The 20,332-nt window shown below is 40.1% G+C and overlaps 1 protein-coding gene across 1 annotated transcript in view; it reads right to left on the bottom strand.

The window, feature by feature from the left end:
• Window positions 1-20,332, bottom strand: part of LOC126455523 (farnesol dehydrogenase-like) — a 62,468-nt gene that overhangs the window by 26,473 nt on the left and 15,663 nt on the right. The window contains exon 2 of the mRNA XM_050091273.1: window positions 14,441-14,603. Coding sequence (XP_049947230.1) covers window positions 14,441-14,603 — 163 coding nt within the window. The remainder of the gene's footprint in view (window positions 1-14,440; window positions 14,604-20,332) is intronic.

Raw genomic sequence — 20,332 nt, 5'->3', positions numbered from 1 at the left:
ATCACTGTCAGACACTTGTTTTCCCCATCCCCCCCTCCCTGAGAAAACGGAAGGGTGTCTCTTCTATAAGACACAAGAACACCACCCAAAAAAAAAAAAAAAAACGTAAAGAGATAGGAGCAATAGGAACCTTGAAGAGCCTGCTGTGGAATATAGAAGGTCTAAAAATAGCACTGAACACAGCTCCAAGAGACTTTCTGTATGGATATGGCATAGCTGTCCTAACAAACATTTTTAATCAAAACCTGGCAACACCCAGAATTTTACTGCACTCATATCCATACAAAACAAGGCAACAGAGGCAGACCCAGTGGATGAGTAAGTGTCCTCATAAAAATGGAATTAATGCCAATAACTGCAACTATCAAAAAGGAACATACACTCCTGACAGAAACGAAACACATTACAATAATATCATCCATTAATATAATAGATGAAATAGGCCAGCTGATAACTCAGAGTAAACATAATAAACCACTAAATATTGCTGGAGAGTTAAACTGCAGAATGAATATACAAAACAACAAAGCAAAACTAATAGTGGAAAAGTTGCAGGAAGAAGACTTTATCCTATTAAACAATCCCAACATACCTACATATACTTTCCACAATGTCAAAAGCACAATAGACTTCATAAAGGGACCAACTAGGGGTAATATATCACCTCTCTGGACTGCAGACCACACACCACTTCAGAAACATATCCCTCTGGAAATAAACATCTAAGGAGCATGGCAAACAGCACAAGAAACAGAGGAAGAAGCACTTTTGAGAACAATAGAGGTCGGGAAAGTGAAAGCAAAATCAGACGATATAAAACAAATCAAAATGCCAACAGATAATTTGCAGCTAGAGGAAGCAACAGAAGTGATAGGAGAACTAAGACAAGCTGCCAATACCAGGTACATAAAAAAGAGCAAAAAAATGGTTCAACATGGAGTGTTACAGTCTAAGAAAAGACATACTAGAAAGTCTACCTCAAATTAAACACTGTGCAGAGAGCCCTATACTCCTCAGCCAAAAAACAAAATATTTATAAGAAAAATCTGAAAGAAGAGAAGAGAACATTCTGGTCAAAAGAAGGAAAGAAACTAGTGGAGGAGCCTCAAAAGACCCATATATTGCGCTACGCCCAGAAAACGAACTGAAACACATTGCATCGATATGAAAATATGGGAGATGCACTTCAACAACATAATGATCAAGAAAGGACTAAGAGGGAGACCAGAGGGCAAAGAGGACACAATGCCACCGACAGCCATGGAATGGGTCCCATTGGCCACAGAAGAGATCAAAGATGCCATTAACAGCACCAAGAACAAAACAGCTGCAGGCCCTGACAGACTTTATAGCGAATATTTAAAGACACTGCCCAAATACTAACACTAATGTGGAAAAAATTCTACAATTAAAACATAGAAACAGTCTCCATTCCAGAATAGTGGAGATAGTCAGTTGTAAGAGTGCTACATAAAGGGAAAGGAGGCCCCAAGGACCTTAGCAAGTACAGAGGCATAGACCTACAAAACTTACCTTTCAAAGTGTTCACAAAAATAATAACAGAGAGAATAAAGAAAACAATCTATGAACACCTCCCCAAATGCCAAATAGGACTCAAGAAGGGAAGATCAACTCTTACTACAATATAACTCCTGCTAAAGAGTGTGTGGGAAGCCCTTGAAGACAGAAATGTTTTATGTGGTATTTATAGACATCACAAGAGCCTTTGAATTTAAAAACAGAAAATTAATGACCAAAAAAACTAGAGGAAATACTAGGAGAAAACAATATATAGACATGAATCATAAACGCAATAATGTGATGGGATGAAATAAGGGTCACGATAAACTCTCCCTGTCAGAGCCGATACTCCAATTAAACAGAGTACTACAGAGAGACCCACTGAGTCCTCCATTATTTAGCCTTGCAGCAAAAGAAATTGTAAGAATACCCCCATAGGGAGGGTGTAATCTCACATGCATATGCAGACGATATTGTAATAGCCACAAAGGACATTGCAAAGTTATAAGAAGTGATACACGATATGGAAGATTGGTGTGTTGAACATGGCTTCAAAATAAATGTGGAAACAGAAATGATTGTACTAAGAAATGGAGGAAGAGTACCTGCATCAGCTGAGATCTTCATATGGAAGAGGAAACTGAAGCTTGTACCAGACTTCAAGTACCTAGGGGCCACCATACGAACAACTGCTAAATGTTTCACAAAACATTTAACAGAGAAAGCAGTGCAAGCAATAATGGCAATCCATGAAATACAATACATCAGATTCCTTAGCCTAGAGACAGCAGTGGTATTATCCAGAGTCAAAATCTTCCCAATAATGACATATGGCATAGAAATTATTGGAGCACATTTTACAGTGAAAAACCTAACGACACTACAAACAGTGAATGTGCTCATATAAAGAAAGCAATAGGAGTGTCCAAAACAACACAATCCATACTTTTATACCTGCTGGTGTGGGAGCCCTTCCTTACTGAAGATCTATAGACAAACCTGATGCTAACCAATAGCAGTGCTTTGGAAAATCTACTCAAAACATTGAAGGAAAAAAGGGAAGACATTTTATAGCATGGGCACCATGATTGAACATGGACAAAGGAAAACTTAAAAATGAGACACGTGATCACCAAAATGGCAGTCCATGGTTTCCACCACATTATTTGCAACAACACATCATATCGTGAACCAAACACAATATGTGAGTGTAAACCGTGTCATCAAATATGCAAACATTACCATATAGGACTCTGTACCAAAAGGACACAGTCAATAAGTGACAGTGCAAATCACAATATATAAGATTTCTAATTTTGTTTATTATTATCATTGTACTTTGAATTTGTATGGCTATTTGGCTACAATAAGCTTATATTTACTGTTGAACTAGTAGAGTCCAAGCTGCCTTTTGATGGAAATTTTTGAGATTATATAGGAATATTTTACCAGATTTGGTTGTACCTCATTTTTCTGAAAGCATACCAGTTATTTGCCAATAGCCACCCCTCAGAAGCATATGGTACGGCTAACAAAACTGTAAGGGCTGGGTCTTCATGAAATAGTAGTGTTTGGATGACAGCACATGTACAACACAGAAACAGAAGATAACAGTAATAGAGGAGTACCACAAGGCAGTAAATTAGAGCCATTGCTGTTTCTGATTTATGTCAATGACACTGGGAGTGGGTGAAATTGGGATTAAGATGATGACAGTGTACAAGGAAGTAAGCAACTTAGAAGAATGAGAAGGACTTAGACATCATTAGAAACTGGATCTAGAGAAATGGAATGTTAGCACATGCAGAGAGAGACTACTGGCCACATTCTCAAATAGCAGAAGTGCTGTAAAACACAAGTACAAGCTAGGAGCCGACAACATCATAGTACGACAATGTCGATACCTAGGGGGGTATACTGAGTGCTGCAAAACTATACTGGGGACTATATATAGGTGAGGCAGTAAACAAGGCATGTAGGTAAATATCAGCACATGTTAAATGAGAGTTATGAAGGCTGCAAGCAAGGGTACAAAGCAGAAAGTCAGTCTGTCTCTTGTAAGACCCCAGTAGGAGTATGTTTCAGGGATATGGGATCACTAGCAAACATATGTTTGAAATCATATGTAGTGAAATGGAGGGCAGCCTTGTACATGAACTGGATAAGTCTTGTCACTGAAATGATTAAAAAACTGAAAGAGGTATACATGGAGGTATTAACCAAGCATACGTGGGTGAGGTCTAACAGTGACTAGACACAAAAGATTATGGTTAATAGGATAAGGGTAAATTCAGCTTTATAGTAAGTTATTGTATAATACTAAGTATATAATGCAATTATTGGATGTAAAAATGTCACTTTGGCAACAGCCACATTTGTGGGCAAATAATTATCCATCCATCTAACCCTATATTGCCTGAGTCCTGCCTGTATATGCAACACTCAAACATCAGCCCAAAATTTGTTTGCAAGCCATTTCTTTCAGGGTAGAATTAAGTTTCCTTGAGATTTCTTCAATGAACCTCAGCCTGTCAACGAAAGCTGACACTGACAGTAAATGGATTTCAGCTAATTAATTGCCTTTAGAGCTCAAACACTATGTATTCTATGTATTCAGATCAGAATTTTTACGATGCTGCCACTCACTACATAAATAAATCATGAAGAAATTTTTACCTTGTTAAATGCTTGGGAGTACAATTTCATTACAAAAACTGTTTCAAGAACCATACCACAAAATTACTGTAAGATTTAAATTAAACTACTGGTAACATCATTGTCAGCCATTAGCAACATAACCAGAACCTGACATTTACTTTACCTCCATTCCACAATGTCACATTGTATACTTTACAATTACTTGCAAAGTTCTATTGGTTGTGTAGATGCATGGTACCAAGTTGTACACTACTCCCTTGCCACCCACAACTCAGTTTCAAGGGAGATGAAACTGTATGGTCTAAAGCCATTCAGAAAAGAAAACAGGAATGGAAATTCACAGAAACTCTGCTCTCATCATGGATTAAATATGTAAACATTTAGCATTAAATATAGACAAGTTCGGCTCTCCTCTGACAACACCCTTATTTATCTACTTTTGTTAGTGCGATAATATGAAAATGGCAAAGTTACAGTTATAAGTAACCAAAAAAATTCCTTTCTTAGCTCCACATGTAGCCATACTGTATTGTAGTGGAATGGGCATAACTCAAGATTTTTTTTCCCCTCACAAATGCTGCATAGCAAGCTGATAGCAGAGTGCATAAAATGCAGGCGAGTGTAGGAAGTATAGTTTTAAGAAGGCCAAAGGTTATTTATGTATTATTTGAAGTCTCCTGAGTGAGTGCACCAAGTTTCTGTCACTTCCAACAGATAGCGTAGCTGCCGGACAGTATCAAAATGGCGTCTGTAGGTGATGTATGTTACAAGCAATGTGCTGTCATTGAATTTCTCACTGCAGAGAAGGAAACTGAGGGGAATATTCCAACACTTGTGAAAATTTTATGGAGCATCTGCTGTCAACAGAAGTACAGTCAGTTGCTGGGCACAGAGGGTGAGGTCATCAGAAGGCAATTTGGCAGTGTTCCACAATTTGCAGTGGTCGGGGAGACCATCCACACACCTGATATGTTGCAGCGAGCGGATGTTGTCATTCATGAGGACAGATGCATTACACCGAGCGAGGTGGCACAGTGGTTAGACACTGGACTCGCATTCGGGAGGACGATGGTTCAATCCCACGTCCGGCCATCCTGATTTAGGTTTTCCGTGATTTCCCTAAATCGCTCCAGGCACATGCCGGGATGGTTCCTCTGAAAGGACACGGCCGACTTCCTTCCCCATCCTTTCCTAATCCGATGAGACCGATGACCACGCTGTCTGGTCTCCTTCCCCAAAACCAACCAACCAACCAGATGCATAACAACTCAGCAGCTGGTGCTGCATCTGTCAGTCAGCAAAGGAAGTTCACACAGTGAAGCACTGGCTCGCCACCAGGGTAACGACTGGTACCAACAGGACATACATGCTCTTGTTTCGCGGTGGAGGAAGACTGTAGAAGAGGATGGAGATTACATGGAAAAATAGGGTGTGTAGATGAAACCCTATTCTTGTCCAATTCTCATTATGTTCAGTAAAGAATTGTTGAAGAAAAAAATGCAGTGCATTACTTTCTGAGCAACTCTCGTATATATGCAAACGGCAGAGTTAAGTGCCTGGCCCTTCTGGTTAATGAACATGTGTTTACCAGCTTTCTGAATGCTCTGTCAAAATAGTGAACCAGCAAACACACAAGCTTTTAGTACTGAATGTTTATATACCACTAGCTGAAGTATTTGAATCTTCATAAAGTAACTAGAAACTGTTTTAGTAAGATTCAACTGGAGAATCATTGTGGATAATTTAATGCTGGTTTTCTGTCAGATAGTACAGGGTGAGAGCACTTAGAGTTGTTGATGCCCAGCTTTGGATTAGTTTCCACAGTAAAATTCCATACAAGGCTTGAAGGAAATTGACAGTTTGCTTTTAGACCTAACAACTCTTAATGATTTCACTGTAACACCAACAGCCAATGGTTTATCTGGCCATGATGGTCAAATGTTGACAATTACTGAACAGTTAGGTACAGACTATAGGAAAGCACTGTATTGCAGAATCATAAATAATGACTGTCACACTTTACAAAGAAATTAAAGGAAGAATGTTTGGTGAAATTTACAAAGGAAACAGTTTTGATGGAAAACTTAACTCTTTCTTATATTCCATAGCACTGAGTCTTGCTTTCTACTAAAATGAATTAGGACAAAGTTGAACACAAGCAACGAGAATTGGGTAACTCCTGGGATTGAAGTATCTTGTGCTAGGAAGAGGAAGCTCCACTTAATTCAGAGAACAAGCAAGTCAAGATTTGTATCTCTGTTGCCACCACTATTGTCATATCTTCCATTCATTAAAAAAAAAGCAAAACTCATGTACTACACCCAAAAAATAAAGTACCCTCAGCTTCAAGAATAAAGCACAAAGTATTTGGATCATTAATAAACAAGGGAAAAAAAGAAACTTAGTCATCCAAATGAAATTGAGCTGCCAGAAAATAGCTCTGGCAGAAATAAACATTTAAATCACTGGAAACCCAATTCAATTATTCATTCCTCATAGTGGCTAAGAAAACTGCACCCTGAAATAAGGAACCAAATGCATATGATTTAGATTTACATGTGCAGGCACTGCTTGCGTCACTGACATGCACTAGTTGCAAATTACAATTTATAATGAGATTACAGAAGTCATTAGGTCACTAAAAGGTAGTAATTTTGCTGACTATGGCAGCATTTCTAGCAGGATATTAATATCTTGTGCCTATTTCATAGGATTACCCTCAGGCTATCTTTGTATTCAGTCAGTGACTTCATGCACATTTCTTGAAACACTTCAATATTCCATAGTGATACTCATCAACAAGACTGGCAAATCACCACTCACTACAGATTCCTTCCAGTCTTTACAGAAGGGTTTAACAAAGTGGGATATGATAGGATACCAACTTATTTAACTGAGCAGAATGTGTTAACTGGCTCTCAGTTTGCTTTTCTTAAAGGACTCCCTACACAGAAAGCAATTCAAGATCTCTCAAAAGTACTCGCAGAAAACAGGAAAAATTATCCTGTTGGTTATTCTGTGACCTTGCCAAAGCCTTTGTGTGGATCACAAAATTCTACTCAGAAAACTGAAGTCTTATGGCATTAATAGTATCCCAATGGCATGGATGGTATCATACCTCCGTAACAGAAAGCAGAGGATTTCATTAACAGACTATTTTGGGCAAGAAAATAACCTCTCAGAAGGGAGGAACATAACATGAGGAGTGCCTCAGGACTTGGTGCTGGGCTCACTAATTCTAACCTAAATATATGACATTCCAGTGATTTAAAGGGCAGTTCAAAAACTGTAATATTTTATAACAACACAAGCATACTAATGAAGGTTCCAAACTCAACCCTGGTGACAGTTCATATAAAGTAATGACCTTTTAGCAAAAGAAGCAGACATTAATGATCGTATGCCAAATGACACACAATGTGTCAAATTCCTTGGAGGCCTGTTGAATAAGAACAGAAAATTGAGTCATTACATAGACAAACTAATCAAGAAGCTCAGTTTTGCATGTTTATTCCCTTAAAAACGCCCCTCACTGTGTTGACCTAAAGACTGGAGTGTTGGCTTAGTGCCGGCCGCGGTGGTCTAGCGGTTCGAGGCACTCAGTCCGGAACTGCGCGATTGCTACGGTCGTAGGTTCAAATCCTGCCTCGGGCATGGATGTGTGTGATGTCCTTAGGTTAATTAGGTTTAAGTAGTTCTAAGTTCTAGGGGACTGATGACCACAGATGTTAAGTCCCATAGTGCTCAGAGCCATTTGAACCATTTTTTTGTTGGCTTAGTTTTTGTATTTTCACTCCTTGTTTCATGTAATTATCTTCTGGGGCAGTGCACCTAAGTGCAAAGTAGACAACCATAGATCTTGCACATGCCTTTTTAAGAATCTTTGAATTGCTACATTCACTTCCCAATACATGTAGTCCTTAATGGCTTTGGCTCCGGATAAAAATGTGTTTCAACTGAACTATGATAGACACAGTCACAATACAAAACACAAACAATTTTCCTGTAGAGTGTCTCTTAGTCCAGGGTTCAGAATGGAGTTATCTACCCTGGTGGTCAACTGTTTAATAAGTTTCTGTCTAACAAAGTAAGGAACTGAGAATCCCTTACAAAATTAAAAAGAAGTACCTCATTAGCTACTCTTTCTAAAATTATCTGACTAACTAGATTCATGGACCAAAAGGTTCCACTAGCCACAGGACAAGTAGCAAAGTTTGTTATAAAGCCATTTGACAAGTAATAAGGTACTATATAGGGGACTCAGTATTTACAGAAATGTCAAAAATAGTACTTTTTTGAAAAGCCCCGGTAAATCTAATAAAGTAAGTACTAAGCTACTAACAGCAGATAAAAAGCAACTATTTAGTAAAACTGAGGAAGCAGCATCTTTTTTTCAAACTGTCAGCTATTGTACTAATTTACTTGATGAAATTTAAATGGCGTTAGTGTTTTTGTTTTGTTTTAGGGTGTGAAAACAACCTTAGAACATCAAGAGGTAAGGTAAGTTAAAAGCGACTATATGTTTGGCCCAATCAATGGAATAAAAGAGAGTTAAAAACAAGAACTTCCCTTTGAGAAAGGTCCATGAAATATGCCAGAGACAGCAGAGTTCCTGAACCAATGTCCTTTCCTGTATTGTTACAATGTATAAAAAGTAAAATGCAGTTGAAAGCCCATGTGTCATTCGCTAAAATGGCCGACAGCTCAGATGGCAAACACACAATGGAACACAACCATTACAAAAAGGGTATTGGCTCAGGACATGGCAACCTACCAGAGGTTGATGACAATGAGCACAAAGTAGTGAGGGATCACCACAGAACAAATGGTCATGACTAAAACGACTGTGCCCAATATGCAACACAAAGGTGTTATCATTAAGATGTTTGTGAAGGTCAAGAAATTTACAGATTTGGAGTAGTGACCTTTGAAAGCGAGTGAAGTTCAAAATGAAGACAGGCCTTCACATGAAGCCAAGGTGGAACCCATTGGGAATGTGGTAGGTAGCGTGAAGTTTAGCTGCAGGAGCAGTAGCTGAAAGCAAACTCTGGGAGGAAACAGAAAAGAAGAGTGCACCCCATACTGGCAGTAAAGGGAGTCATTGAAAAAGATGGCATAAGATGGGTGTTCGGTCATGGCAGACAAATGGCATGCATATCCACTGGGGATAGTGGTAGTTCAACATCATCTGCACAGAGATTCTCAACTCTGCTACTGTAGAAGGTGCCAGTCACCAAATTTATTCCACAATGGTGGATTGTGTTACGGTGGCACAAGATGGACAGACATGCACAGGAATAAACAAAACACTGGTAGTCTAATTTCAAACAGACGAAGTATCAGTACAAATGGAGGAGGATGGTCCCATCCATTCTCCGTGAAGTATCGCTTACGACACATAGGACACTGAGGGACCAGGTACAGCATGTGGCCTAGTAAGACACGTAGGATGACCAAGATAGTTTCCTATTAATTGTGAGCCCCAGGAATTTTGTAGTTTCAGTGAACAGAAGAGCAACAATCCCAAGATGTAAAGATGATGGAAGAATCCTATTGCTCCTCCAGAAATTCATACAAACAGTTTTGTCAGTGCAAAAGAGAAAGGTATTGTTGATTCTCCACAAGTAAAGTTGATTGAGACATCACTGAAAATGCTGTTCAAGGAAACAAGTCCATGGGGTACTGCAATAGGTCACAAAGTTGTCAATAAAAAGGGAGCTGGAGATGACTGGCAGGAAACAGTCTGTAATATGGTTAATGTCTTAAGCAAATGGTACGACACTCAGGATGGAGCCTTTAAGCATGTCTGTTCTACTGTATAAACATGTCCAACAACGCTGAACCCACACGTACCTTGAAAACTCTTGTCTTTTAAAATTCCTGAATGAAATGTGACAGGTAGCCTCAGAATCTCCATATGTGTATAGTACAGAGGGTACCAGTCCTCCAGCAGTGTCATGGGCTTTCTCCTAATCAACAATCACAGCCATAGTGCAGTATTTCTGAAGAAAATCATTCATAATATGAGTTGACAAACTGATGAGATGGTCAACTGCCAAACGTTGTGCTTGAAATCCATACTGTGCAGTGGCTAGTAGAGTGCAAGGCTCTAGCCACCATACCAGCTGGCCATGGATCATATGTTCCATCATCTTACAAACACAGCTCGTGAGAGAAACCAAGCAGTAGCATGAAGGGAGGACTTAGGTATAGGTATGACAGTGACTTCATGCCAACATCTGAGAAATGTGCCAGCTCCCCAAATGCAATTGTACATATGAAGAAGAATTGTACATATGAAGAGAAAGGTGCTGCAACATCTTAATGTGAGCATTGTCTGGCCCGGGGTGGAAGACTGAGATGAAGTGAGAGCATGGCCAAGCTCCCCCAAAGTAAAGGTGGCACATGATTCTGAGAGAAGGATGTCACTTGAGCCTCCTCTACTCATTTTCGAGGGAGGAAGGTGGGGTGATAGTGGGTGGAGCTCAAAATCTCCACAAAATAGTTGCCCAAGGTGTTGGAGATAGCAATAATCTCCACAGTGACATCATCTGTTATAGTCAGGCCAGATATCATTCCACGGACCCTCATCCCAGAAGGTGACGGAGGTTGCCCCAAAAGATGGAAGAGGGAGTGAACCTGTTCAAAGAACTAGTAATTGAAATCCACCAAGCTTTTTTGCTATCCGAAGAATGTGACAACCTGCACATGCAACTGTTTATAATGAACACAGTTCATCACGACAGGATCGTGGTTAAAAATGGGGAGAGTACATCTCTGTGCATGAATCTTGTTGTAGTGTGCCTCAGTCCAGTTCTTATTGCTCCATGTCCCAGTCCCCTGATAAATAAAAAGTGTGAGGTATGGAACATTCTGCAGTGGTAAGGTACTCTACCTGGTCATTACAACTGGGGAAACATTGTTTGTCAAAGGTCACCAAGGAAGAGAAAGCCTCCAGTTAGTCTTAGAAATCTGCCAATTGAGTTTACATGCAGGTAGGTTAGGAGCTAGCAAACTGATAGCACATGGGAAACGGTTGCTCGAGTATGTGTCAGAGAGAACAGACAACTTAAGATGATGAGCAAGCTAAACAGGGCAGAATGAGAGGGAATGGAAGTAGGTGTGGGTAAGGTCTGAAAGGAACATGGGTGCCCCAGTGTTAAGACAGATGAGGTTGAATTGATTGACGGAACCTCTCTAACAGGTTCTGGAGGAGACCCAAATGGGATGGTGGGTGTTAAAGTCTCCAAGTAGCAGAAAGGGGTGTGGAATCTGACCAATAAGCCAGAATAAGTAACTCGTAGTGACAACAAATGACAGAGGGAGGTGGCTGCTACAAAGAGAAAAAGTGAAACAAGGAAGAAAAATGTGGACTCAACAGCTTTCAGCTGTGGATTCAATGAGATGATTTGGCTATGGACATCATCCCAGATGAACAAGACCTGACTTTCCCATGACTTTCCCATGATATGGAATGCTGTCCTCTATGAGGGGGGGGGGGGGGGGCAGGGAAGTCAAAGCAGGCTGGAAGGAAATCCGTGAGAGGTCAATGCGGTCACGAGGACACAATTTTTATTTCTTGAAGGCAGAAAACAAAGAAAACACTGCAATTCCAAGAGCAGTCGTAATTCCTCCTTGTTGGCTCTAATTCCATGAACATTCCATTGGAGAAGAGTTATAATTTGGAATGGGGAGGAAAAAACAATTTAAGGACAGTCACCTCAGAGGCTGCTAAGTGCCAGCCTTCAAAGTCTCACTGCTACAGGTTGCAAAGGCTGGAGGATCCTGTTTGACTAAATCTACAGAGATATCATTATTCTCCCTGGGTTGGCCTGTGGATTCCAGGGCAGAAAAATGGCAGGCAGTGCACACAAGTGAAATAGAGTTCAGCTAGATGAGGGTATTATGTGGTGACACTGTTGAGGAGGACCTCTGTGTCAGGAAGGAGAAGACCATTTGCCTTTGTTCAATTTCTTAGAGACTTTAAGGTTGGCAAAAGAAGATTTAACATTTATTGGCTGGAGGGATGTAAAAAGTCTTCATGGGGGTATTCCTTTCATTCCTTTCAGCCTGCTGGTTGTGTAGAAGGTGATGTCATGGTTGGGGGGGGGGGGGGGGGGGCAAAGATTTGGTAGCTTGTTGTGCAGTTGTAGGAGGAGACAGGGATGCTACCATGATACTGGACAAATTCACAACTGCAGTACTGAATCAGAGGTCACAAGTCTGCCTGACCATATCCTTCATGGAGCGAGGCTTAGCAAGAATGGAACTGTAAGTGTCAGATGGTAAAAAACAGGGCATTTGACTATGAAACAACTTGTGAGTGACAGGGGGTAGGGTACTTTTCCCTTCACCCAGATCTCCTGGATGGTCCACTCATCAAGATGCATGGGATACTCATAGGATGAGGCAGTATGGTCACCATTACAATTGATACAGTAGGGAGGGGGAGGCAGGCAGTTTCCCTTGTGAGCATCTCTGCCACAAGTAACACATTTGGCCATGTTTTGACATGACATGTGAGTGTGGTTACAACGTTGACATTGGTAGTAGTGCATTGGGTTTTCAATGTATAGTCAAACTGTGATGACTTCTAGCCTCCTTTAAACTTCAATGGAAGAAATACTTTATCAAATATGAGAAAAAGAGTGTGTGCAGGCACTATGTTTGGATCAACCTTTTTCACTACTAAACAGGCCGCAGTGACACCCTGATCAGAGAGATAATTTTCGATTTCTCCCTCAGTCAGACTGTCAAGCAGCTGAGTGTAAATAACACCATATGAAGAATTCAGTGTATGATGAACCTTGACATAAACAGAATAGCTGTGGAGGAGCAAAGCTGTAAGCAGTTGTTAGGCTTCAAAATCACAATTGGTCTCCAGAAGCAAAGTCCCATTTTGTAACTGAAAGCAGGATTTCACAGGGCCTGTAATTGCATCAACAACTTTCTGAATAATAAACAGATTAACCATACCAAAGGACTGACCTCCTTTAGTACTTGATACTACAAGAAACAGATATGCAGCTGAGAGAGTCTTTGAACCCTTAGCCTAATTCTGTTTACATTTAGTAGACATAGACTGAAATGGTGATTGGCTCATTCTGAAAAAAATCCCCTTCACCCACCTTGGGTGATTATCCACACCTCCCGAACTCCGGACAGAGTGGCCAATCAGCAATTGGGAAGGTAACATGCAACCACTCCTTCCTGAGCCTGGCCTGTACCAGTAGATATGTGCGAACCCTAGCTGTTGGCCAGGGGCTGGAAATTATACGTTACCCAGTCACCTGCTACAAATGAAACACATGAGCCAACCTTCAGGAGGGCACAGGGAGGAAGAAGAAAAATAAAGAGACCTCAAATGCCAAAGCAGAGGAAGGGGAGGAGATGAAGAATGAATAAGGAGAAAAATGCAGACAAGGGACTGTTCCAATGCCATACTATCCAATTTTCAGAATGCATTCCCAAAGAAACCCAAGACATGGAGTGCAAAAACAATAGCAGGAGAATAGACATGCAGCATGGACAGGGAAGAGACACTGCAAAGGCTGGGAGCCCATCTTAGCCAAGCACAAACTCACTAAAGATTGGTGAGCTCCTGACAGGCGTAAGTGTGAATAGCAACTCACTAAAGATTGGTGAGCTCCTGACAGGCGTAAGTGTGAATAGCTTTAAGCAGTATAGTGAGAGTTTATTATTAATATAATATACAGGTTAGCTTCTACCAAGTGTTTGTCTTATTTTAATGTATAACTTAACTTGGACCACAACCTTGAATATTCTTGCTTATAAGATCTATGGAACATGATGGATAAATGAATTAATGGATGAAATAGTCCTTACTGGTTCACTTGTGTATGTAACACAATTAGTGCCAGACAGTAAAAAAAGTCTATGCCTTCAAAGAACAACTAAAGAGCGAAAGGTTGCATTTGTCATTACCAAGCAAGGCAACAGTTTCTTTCACAAATATCTGCGTTACCTCCAATACATTAAAACAGATGTCACAAACCAGAAGTGAAGATAGCTTACCTAAGATATGGCTAGTAAAAGTATACTGAACTATGTGTTTCATAATTACTATCTTAATATAAAGCTAGCTAACATTTAAGACATTCATGGTTATTACAGCCAAGATCAATATCTTTATACACATTCTCCCCACATCAACAAAATTAAAATTTAAAAATGCTTAAAACCTGTAGATCAAATATTGTTAGATGTAGATGTAAGTTTATGCACTGATGAACAGTATTACCAGTAATGTCTGAATGACCTGCTACACCAGCATTATTAATCAGAACATCAACACCTCCAACATTTTCATTTATCCATTTGAATGCATTGACAATTTGCTCTTCATTCCTCACATCGCATTGTACAGCATGCAGCTTGCCTGGAGCATCCTTCAATTCCAGTGCCTAAAAGCAATAAATAAATAAAAAATAAAAATCAGATGCTTGGCCAGTCATAAAGTCTACAAGCTTCACATTTACAATGCAAGTATACTGTCAGATATTTTATTGTAGAACAGAAAGAACTGCATCTTTTGATACTCAATGTCAATAAAATCTGTATATATTTAGAAGATCATCCAAATTTTTGGAGATGTATAAACATTGTGGAAATTTACCAAATTGCATCACAATGGTCCAAAATACAGCTGTATCCACTCACACTGGGAATAGAAATTTAGTGAAAAGATAATTTCTTTAACTTTGAATAGGGATTGTGTGTGTATTAATTCTTACTTGTCATACCTTGAACAATAACATTAAGTTATTGTATAGTTCTGTTTATTAGGCCTTTCTTATTTATCATGAAATATGTCTGGGACTGTTTGTAGACAATGAAGCAACTTTAGTTAAATTGTCTTCAGTTTCAGCAACTAAGAAACTGAATACTTGAACTTATCTGAGTTAATATTTCTCTTTTGATGCACATAAATAAGCTATAAACTGCAACTTAAAATGAATATATTGAGGATATGCCACAGATATTTTATGGGCAAACACTGCACACAAAACTACCTTATACCATTGCCACTGCCCTATCACAAGACCATTTGCATACATTTTACATGAAGAATCAGTCATTCTGAATCAATATGTGAGGGGGGAGGGAGGAGAGTGCATTTTTTGAATACCAAGTAAAAGTAATTTTAGAAACTAATTTCTCAGATATGCTCTGACTATTTCAAAAAGAATGCTGCTCATTCAGCGAACAATGAATGGTATGTGCTTCCCCACATCACAAAAAAATGAATGTACGTTATAAGCTCTAGCTGGAACCCAGTGGCCCTGTACAAAAAAGAAATGAAGGCTCAAGATTACGTCTAGAGCTTGCTGGGATACAACATTAATTATTCTCATCAGTGATTAAACAATTGGTAAAATGGAACTGACAAATACCTCTGTACAGACTGCCTGAAATTATGAAGTACATGACATGTTAGGATTGCAAAAATCCTATGTCAAGACACTACAACCAGTAACACTGATGAGCCAATACCTCATGACCAATTGTTTAATAACATGTTTGAAAGGCAATACAGCATGGATTCTGAATTATGTTGATTCAGCAAGTCCTTGGAAGGCTTCTGGAGGTAAGTGGCATCAGATGTCAATACAGAGGTAATGAACTCCCTGTAAATTATGTGGATGTGGTTTGTAGGCATCTGAGATGCATTCCATTGGCTTCAGGTCAAGTAAATGTGGTTGCCAAGACATCAACATGAGTTCACTGTTATGCTTCCTAAACCAATTTACACAAGATTCTTGCCTTCTGACACTAACAATTATCCTGCTGGAAGAGATTATCACCATCAGGGATGAGATCAAGCATGAAGGGATACACGTGATCCACAATAATGTTCACAAGTCCACAGCTGTTTTGATGCCTTTGCTTACTATCCCAGATCCCATGGAAGTCAAGGTTAACGCTCTCCCAAAGCATGATACCACCCCCACAGCAGCCCACATCTATGGCACAGTGCCCATTCTCAGCAACAGTATGCTTGGATGACAGAAATTACCATCAACATGAGTCATCTGACCAGGCAACACATTCCCATTGATCAATGGCACAATATCAGACAGCATGCCTCTGCAACTATGATTAATGATGATGTTGGATCAGTGTGGGAACAAACAAGTTTCTGTTGCTGAGCCCTGTGTGGGACAATGTGCACTGAATGGTGTGTTCTAACACTAACACCTGTACAATTGATGTAATCTGTCACCAGATCTACCACAGATGGCCACCTAATCTGCTTTACAGGGTGGGCAAGGTTTTCATCTTGCCATTTCTGACACACTTGTTCCCAAGTGCCAGGCAATAACCATCTGTCCTTTGCCAGTATCATGTCAGTGTATATTCCGATTTGTGGCCCATATCAGCCACTAACCTGACTCACCATTTTTCTCTGCTCCATTTCTATACTTTCCTTACTGTGTGACATGCTCACACAGGTGTCATTCAGTCTTGAACTGGACAGTGGTCGTAATGCTTTGGCTCCCCAGTGTTCTTTCACCATCCGGTTCAAGAACCTTTTTCCACCTGAGCAGCATATTTGGTGCCCCACTTTTCCCTCTTAAACTTTGACCCATGTCAGTTTTTGCTACTAATTGTGATATGCACAGTGTACAGTTCTTGCACTTGGGTTCCCTTGATGCCCCTAGTGGCCACTGCTAATTGTGATATGTCCCATACAGAAATCATGTAGTTGTGGCACCTCTGCCCCAAGTGGCAGCGTGTGTTCCTTAGGCTTGAACTCACCCTGGGAATAGCATGTAAAGTCTTAATTTTAACATCTACAGTCTTCAACAGATTTGTCAGCCCTGGGATTCAGCCCATTCCCACATATGAAGTACATTGTGGCCTTGAAATATTAGGTCCATTGATACATTTTTGCAAATGTTTCAAAAAGGCAGTCCTGGAATCTAATCTAGTCATACAGCTGGAGAGCAAACAAGACTCTTAATGTGCCTTTGTCAGAATCTGCATTTTTTCCTCACATGTAGACATCTGTTAATATGGAATGATTTAATCATCTGCATACTTTTCTTATAAATTTTTAACACAGTAGGGCTTGCACACTCGGGCATGCCGTAGAGGTTTATATTTATGTTCCTGCAGAAAATCTATTTTTCTACTGTGTTCTGATATTCATTAACATTTTGAAAGACATTAAGGCCCAAAAGATAAGGCCCAAAAGCTCACTTTCTCATAGGCCTAATACTTTTAGCGTGAAAATTCATGTTTTGCTGACCTCATGATGACATAGACACTGTAGGGGTTATGTAGTGTTGGAAGTAGTTGCCTCCTACTATTTGGGCTTAGCCAACATGGTAAACTTTTTAGAAGGTCCTCATGTGTAGTATCAGAAGCTGCCTCAGAAATTGCGCAATGTTTCAATGGACAGGTGCTTGTAATCTCCAGGTCAGACAGTTAGGAGTTGCAGTGACTGCCAGACTCCCAACACCATCCATAAAGGTAAATAACACCTGCCTCACTGAAATATTGTGCAGCTTCCATAACAGTACCTGTCACTAAGCCCAGGGACCCTTCATGCAACAGTTGTCTCCTTAATAGTGCCACATGTCAAAATTGTCAGATTTTATACTTCACTATCTGCTTGTATACTGCAAACAATGGAGACTTCATGCTGGAATATCAACAATGTAAGGAAAAGATAGATTGCTACTGACTGTAAAGATGACATGTTGAGTTATGGATGTGTATGTGTTTCCTTTGCTGATTAAGGTTTTAGCCAAATCCTAATTTATTTATTTATTTATTTTATTTTTTTCCATAGAGTCAACAAGAACGATGACTATTGCAAACATCGGTGTTGTTTACATAATTATGAAGATGTTCTTAAAATACAGACAAGACAAATAGTTGATATAAATTAGCAAGACTATAATACAAGTACACTAAGGGAATGTAATGTCACAGAAGTAGGTACACAATTAAAATATTTCTAACTTCTAATACAAACTATAAGATCATGTGTTTTCAGCTTATAATTCAGACAGAAAGTACAAACATTTCTTTGGCAGGAATAATTTGAGTTTTGTTTTAAAGATATTTCCATCATATGCACACAAGTCTTTTGGCAAAGTGTTCTTTCATTGTACCTGTCTGCAACTCAACATGCCATCTTTACAGTGGGTAGCAATCTACACATATCAAAAAAATTTTTGCCTCAAACCAGTTCCTAGAACTTCTGAAGACAGACATTGGCTGTGCATATTGTATCACAGACACAGTCCCTTCGACTGTTCAGAGATGTCACTAAACCCACCCAAAGATGTAAACAACCATGCATGAGCAGTGCCTATTAGACGGAGGGTCCGACAGCCGATCAGTTCCAGTCATTCCACCAGGAAGGAGGTACACTGCTCGTGTTGTCTGTAGTTCAACCATGCCTAACGATCAATACCGAGGCTCAATCATGTCCACATTGTTACTTTGTGCGAGGAAGGGCTCTCAGCATGGGGAGTGTCCAGGCGTTTAGGAGTGAACCAAAACGATGTTAGTCGGACATGGAGGAGTTACAGAGAAACAGGAACTGTCAATGACATGCCTCGTTCAGGCCGCCCAAGGGCTACTACTGTAGTGGATGACCACTAGCTATGGATTATGGCTCGGAGGAACCCTGACAGCAATGCCACCATGTTGAATAATGCTTTGCGTGCAGCCACAGGACGTCGTGTTACGACTTAAACTGTGCGCAATAGGTTGCATGATGAGCAACTTCACTCCCGACATCCACGGTGAGGTCCATCTTTGAAACCACAACACCATGCAGCGCAATACAGATGGGCCCAACAACAATCCGAATGGACCGCTCAGGATTGGCATCATGTTCTCTTCACTGATGAGTGTCACATACAGCTTCAACCAAGCAATCATAAGAGACGTGTTTGGAAGCAACCCGGTCAGGCTGAACGCCTTAGACACTCTGTCCAGTGAGTGCAGCAAGGTGGAAGTTCCCCGTTGTTTTGGAGTGGCATTATGTGGCGCCAACGTACACCGCTGGTGTTCATGGAATGCGCCGTAATGGCTGTATGATACATGAATGCCATCTTCAGACCGATAGTGCAACCATAACAGCAGCATATTGGTGAGACATTCATGTTCATGGAAGACAATTCACGCCCCCATCTAGCACATCTTGTGAATGATATACTTCAGAATAATGACATTGCTTCACTAGAGTGGCCTGCATGTTCTCCAAACATGAACCCTATCGAACATGCCTGGTATATCTTCTGGTAATCGTACTATGATGCCTGGTATAGATTGGAAAGGGCTGTTTATGGATGACTTAACCCACCAACCACTCTGAGGGATCTATGCTGAATCGCCGTTGAGGAGTGGAACACTCTGGACCAACAGGGCCTTGATGAACTTGTGGGTAGTATGCCACGACAAATACAGACATGTATCAATGCAAGAGGATGTGCTGCTGGGTATTAAAGGTACCATTGTGTACAGCAATCTGGACCACCACCTCTGAAGGTCTCGCTGTATGATGGAGCAACATGCAATTTTCGCTTTTCATGAGCAATAAAAAGGGTGTAAATGATGTTTATGTTCCAATTTTCTGTACAGGTTCCGAAACTCTCGGAACCAAGGTGATCCAAAAACACTTTTTATGTGTGTATTTATTCTTTACCTTGTTCATTGTATACTTCACTACTTTTGCTTTAATTATTGACGGAATAGTCAATATTGCCTTACAGGTTGTAGGGCATTACTGCACAAAAATAGCTTCAAACATGGGTTTTGTGTTAATTTCTGTTCTCCAGTAATTAGTACCTTGCCGCAGATATGTTATTTGAGAACTTAATTATCACTGCGGAGCATAAGAGTGATTATTATAGCGATGGAGACTATGACATGCTGTATACATCAACCAAACACTTAAGTTACTTACCTCATTGTTTATTTCTCCCCATCAAATTAAACTGTCACTTAAGGAAAAACTACCCCATAAATTTTAAAAGTTAAGACAACTGTTAAAGTATGCGGAGCTGACAAGACCTTCATGGCTGCTTCTGATAATGCCAACAGCACTCCATGGGATTTGAGAACACTAAAATAAACTGTATTATTATTATTATTATTATTATTGTTATTT

This window comes from Schistocerca serialis, chromosome 2, assembly GCF_023864345.2.
Source record: "Schistocerca serialis cubense isolate TAMUIC-IGC-003099 chromosome 2, iqSchSeri2.2, whole genome shotgun sequence".
NCBI lineage: Eukaryota > Metazoa > Arthropoda > Insecta > Orthoptera > Acrididae > Schistocerca > Schistocerca serialis.
This window is presented reverse-complemented; position numbering and strand designations above follow the sequence as displayed.